Source organism: Cryptomeria japonica, chromosome 1 (genome assembly GCF_030272615.1).
Source record: "Cryptomeria japonica chromosome 1, Sugi_1.0, whole genome shotgun sequence".
Classification (NCBI taxonomy): Eukaryota; Viridiplantae; Streptophyta; class Pinopsida; order Cupressales; family Cupressaceae; genus Cryptomeria; species Cryptomeria japonica.
In genome coordinates, this window is record NC_081405.1 from 269,462,390 (window position 1) to 269,467,313 (window position 4,924).

At 37.0% G+C, this 4,924-nt stretch overlaps 1 protein-coding gene across 1 annotated transcript; it reads left to right on the plus strand.

The window, feature by feature from the left end:
* Positions 1–2,088: 2,088 nt before the first annotated feature.
* LOC131075729 (NADPH-dependent aldo-keto reductase, chloroplastic) lies at positions 2,089–4,590 on the plus strand. Its single transcript, XM_058012602.2, has 6 exons — positions 2,089–2,449; positions 2,570–2,716; positions 3,071–3,246; positions 3,335–3,578; positions 3,758–3,937; positions 4,022–4,590. The coding sequence occupies exons 2-6, from the start codon at positions 2,591–2,593 to the stop codon at positions 4,247–4,249; spliced, it is 954 nt and encodes a 317-aa protein (XP_057868585.2). The 5' UTR covers positions 2,089–2,449; positions 2,570–2,590; the 3' UTR covers positions 4,250–4,590.
* The last annotated feature ends 334 nt before the right edge of the window (positions 4,591–4,924 follow it).

Here is a 4,924-nt window from a genome sequence, read left to right on the forward strand (position 1 = left end):
AAGTAATTGTTATCCAATCCAACCTTTGATATATATTTTTTTGTTGACTATAATTATTGTCTACATGTGCTTTTTTAATTATTTTAAAATATAAACTATAATATTATGTAGGTATTGTGGTTACTTGAATGTTGCTTCATTTTAATATTTTTGTTTAAAAATAAGATTGATTAGTAAATCTTTGTACATTAAAAAATAGAGTTTACAAGTAGAAAATAATATAAACATTAATTAAGTGAAAATAAAATAATATTGAAGCAAAGTTTAAATATTTAAAATCAAATAAGATCAATACTAGAGATACATTTTAATTTTCATTTTATATTATCTAGATAACATTAATAATAAAAAAATTTATACTTAAATTACAAACTTTAATATTATCTTCCGTGTTGAACCTTAGATGCTATTAGCATATACCTATATCAGAATATGCCAATATATGTCTTTATCAACATGGTATTTCCTTCGAAATCAAAGAAGAGGTGATCGCTCAGGCGACAGATCTATTTCAGATACCACCAGCCTGAACCAGTTTTTCCATGAGGGGGAGAACCCTGTGAAGAGGGCGGGCGACTTTAGCCGGGAGGAGCTTCCGTCGCCTTGGGACGAGGTCTGCTACATCATAATGAAATATTTCACCCTTGAAGGACGGTATGGGGTCTTCTACTATTATCACCTTCCTTTCCTTAACCATCTTAAGAATAAAGATCTTATCTCCATTCCTTTTTTTTTGCTGCACTCTTTGGACTATAGTGTTAAAGATATTGCGGAGGCTAAGAAAAAAGGCAAGGAATTTCCTATTCTACACCAAGGTCTTATCCTCCGCCTCTACAATTTCCACCTGGCCCTTTGCCCCCCTCGCATGATTTCTGTCCAGAATGTGCTTGGAAACCAACCCCTAGCCATTGCTGCTGATAAACCTGACATAAGCCCTCCTCGGCTGCTTGAAATTGGCTCTTGCAGTAAGAAGAATAAAAAGCACCATTCAAAGGATGCTAAAACCCCTAAGAAAGTTAGAATTCAGGAAATTGACTCTGATGTGGAGATTATAGATGAGGCTAACACTCCCCGTCGCTCTGTGAGATTGACCTCCGAACTCCCTGAGAAATCCTTAAGGGACCCCTCCTCATCCCATGAAATTGGGAATTCCATCCCTTCTGACAATGTGGCCTCGTTTCAGTCTACTTCGACCCCCCACTCTGCCAGCTCCACCCATGCTTCTGAGAGTCCAAAAAATTCCATGAGTTCAGAGGCCGGCTCCAAATCCCAGACCAACTCTCCGTCCCCTACTCTCAGGTTCCATAAGATGATGGTGGTGGAGGAAGTGAGCAGTATAAAGGAGGAAGATGACAACAATCTAGCAGAATTGGGTAAGAAAGTGGAGGGTATGTTTGAAAACTTGCAAGAAATCACCAACATAATGGAAGCCATTGAGAACAAGCTGTAGGATGTCTCCAGGTTTGCTCTGAATGTTATGCACTGCTCGGTGACCACTTTGTGTCTTCTGTAGGAAAGCACAATCAAAGGCAAAGGAAAGGAAAGGAGGACGAAGACTGCAGGGACCTCTTCAAATTCCTCACCAAGGAATAGGCTAGAAAGCTCCTCCCCAAGAGGAGCCATGGAAAAAAGAAATAGTTGTCTTCTATGGTTTGGATCTTTGGTTTTTTGTTCGGCCCTAGTGGCCTATCGGCTTATAGTTTTAGTTTCTGGTTATGCTTGAGCTTAACTATTTGTTGCCCTGTGTGGCACACTTTTATTAACTTTTATTTACCTGGTTAATATGCATAGAATGATTAAAGTTTCTGATAGAGGAAAAGTTTAGGGGGATGCTTCTCTACTGACAATTGGCTTGCCACTGTTTTTCTTGCTCTGTACCTAGATGAGCCCCTTTTGACTGCTTTTTAATATAAAAAACATCCATTTAATTTTCCCCATTCTACTTAAAAATATATTGCAGATTAAAAAGACATCTCTAACGTAATATTAACTAATATTATATAGGCAAATTATGTAGAAATAAATATAAAATCAACGGAATATAGACAACAAAACATTAAAGAATACGAGAATCTGTCTTTACATGGTGAAAATATCTAGGAGACGATTATTGCAGTCTGCTAGCTGCGTCCCAATAAATGGTAAACAACAGTGAAACTCTGACAGCTCAGATAAATTTAATCGCTTTGCATTCTGTTCAGGTTATATAAGCTGAAATTTATTCGCTCCCTTCCTTTGAGGGAACCCACTTCATGTTTAATTACATGAATCTAAGTTGAATAGAACGTTTGTGCCTGGAATCAACAAGCTCGTCACTTTGTTTTGTATAATTTCTATCTTTTAAGGGTTTTGTCCAAGCTCAGATTATCAAAAACGATTCCGGGGCACTCAACACTGTGGCAAGAGCTTGATGCTACAGTCCAGCTTTCTGCCGAAGAAGTCTTCAAAGGTAGGTAGTGAAATTTCTGGTAGATCTCATGCCTATTTTTGAATCAGAAATGGTGCAAACCAAAGAGAAATTAGAAGTTTGTAAAATGGAGATGATCTATGGTTCTTTGAATGCTTGCAGAGTAGCCTCGGGCACTAGGTAATGAGAATTGCAGAGGGAACAGCTCAACTTAATACAGGAGCCCTGATTCCCCTAATTGGGTTGGGGACTGCAACCAGAAATCTGAATGATGAGGAGATTAAAGCTGCTATGACTACTGCTCTCCAGGTACCTAATGCAATTTTTTCACTCTATAAAATGTCATAATTATCTGTTCCAACCTAGTTTCATCATTTCTACCAGTTATGGATGTCTGGCATGAGGCAATCCTTTACTCTATTAAAGATTTAATGTCGTGTTTGGATATTTTTGTTACTTCTTTAATAATTCTATGTTGTGGGTGGGGATTCCAATATTTACTCTACAAAATTATGGGTGGAGGTTTTTTAACTTCTCTAATTTTTCCAAAGTTTAGTACTGATGGGGTATGAACCTCCTTTGCTCTATTCTAGAAGTGATGTATTTGAGCTATCCAATTAACCTAATATGATGTCTCTAGTTTTTTTTCTCTCTTCTTTGTAGGTGGGTTATAGACACTTTGACACAGCAAGCTATTACGGTACAGAACATGCTCTAGGAGAAGCTCTTAATTCAGCTTTCCGGAGTGGGATTGTCAACAGAGAAGATGTTTTTGTTACCTCCAAATTAGGGAACACTGAACACGATGACCCAATTGCTGCAATCAAGAATAGTTTGAAGTATCGATTCCTTTTAACAGGTTCAGTCATCTGTTCAGTATTCACTCTATTTTGCAGACCTTCTTATTGCAATATTTCTAATATGCAGGAGTTTACAACTGGAGTATGTGGATCTGTACCTTATCCATTGGCCTGTCAAGATGAGAACACGTATTCTATTTTCCCAGCCAAAAGAAGAAGACTTCTTGCCATTAAATATAAAGTCCACTTGGCAGGGAATGGAGCAGTGCATGGAGACGGGGCTTACCAAAGCCATTGGGGTCAGTAACTTTTCCTCTAAAAAAATTGAAGACCTACTGAGCTATGCCAAGATCCCTCCTGCTGTTGATCAGGTAATGAGTTACAGTTTCTATTCTGAAATCTTGCTTTCCATCTGACCCAATGGCTATCTGTGTTCATTTTTTTCGTGTATACATATTCTAAAGCATCTAACGGTCAAGAATTACTTGGGATGGTAATATTTTGCACCAAAATTGCTTTAATGTGTGATGATCATGGTATGCAATCACAGGTGGAGATGCACCCACTATGGCAGCAAAAGAAGTTGAGAGAGTGTTGCAGCAAGCATAACATTCATGTGAGTGCATGGTCTCCTCTGGGAGCTCCAAATAATCCATGGGGTTCTAATGTGGTGATAGATAACCCCCTTATACAAGAAATTGCTGAAAAGCATGGAAAGACTAGAGCTCAGGTATTTATTTGTTCATAATTGATTATTTTGGAATTATTGCTTGGACATGAATCAGAAACTTGGATCAATGGTGTGCAAATGCAGGTTATTTTAAGGTGGGGGGTAGAGCAGGGAGTGAGTGTGCTGCCCAAGAGCTTCAATGCAGGCAGAATTGCTGAAAATTTTCAAATCTTTGATTGGTCATTGACTCTGGATGATCACGACAAGATTTCCAAGCTTAAACAGGGTAAGATATCTACAGGGCAGAAATTTGTTAATAGCACAACCAGTCCCTACAAGACCGTTGAAGAATTATGGGATGGGGAGATTTAATAGAGCCATGCTCCTTGGTTTAATACAGTCACAAGTAATTGAGACTTTTATGAAGATATTTTATTGATCTATTTACTTATTCAACTGTGAATGTTATTATTAGCTTTGGGAGAATTATAAAAAGGAAATAGGTTTACTGGGTACAACAAAGGTTTCTATTAGTGCAAATGTTTACAAGGAGAGATCAGAATGATACAATCTGTCATTTTGGAGCTCAAAAAAGTAGAAATCTAAAATGGAGTTTGTAAGAAATTGTGACAAGGTTTCATTGCATTCTACAAAACAGTTAAATCTATTAAAATTATCAATGAATATTTGAGAAGCTTTTGATGTTGATTTAATTTTTTGTGATAAATAGTGTTGTATGGATGCTTTGGTATATATACACATGATGATGAGACTGTTTTAACAATTTTATTATTTTTGTATACTAATTTGACCCTTGTAATATATTTCTGTAAAGAAAATGCAATTCGTTAGTACCTACATCATAAATATGATCTTGAAGTTGTATTTATTGATACCATCCATTATCAGCCTTTATTATTAAAAACCAAAGTCTGAGCAGAAAGCATAGAATCATTGTGTTAGCCATTCTATATTCATGTGGGCAACGATCTATGGCTAAGTACTTACTTTAATTGCCATGTACTGGCTTCCATATCTGCAATCTCA

Excerpts from the sequence above, each read along its gene's own strand:
- LOC131075729 (XM_058012602.2), top strand. The coding sequence starts at position 2,591 with ATGAGAATTGCAGAGGGAACAGCTCAACTTAATACAGGAGCCCTGATT. Across the intron at positions 2,717-3,070 it reads CTATGACTACTGCTCTCCAG|GTGGGTTATAGACACTTTGA; the intron begins GTACCTAATGCA and ends TCTTCTTTGTAG. Across the intron at positions 3,247-3,334 it reads GCAATCAAGAATAGTTTGAA|GAGTTTACAACTGGAGTATG; the intron begins GTATCGATTCCT and ends TCTAATATGCAG.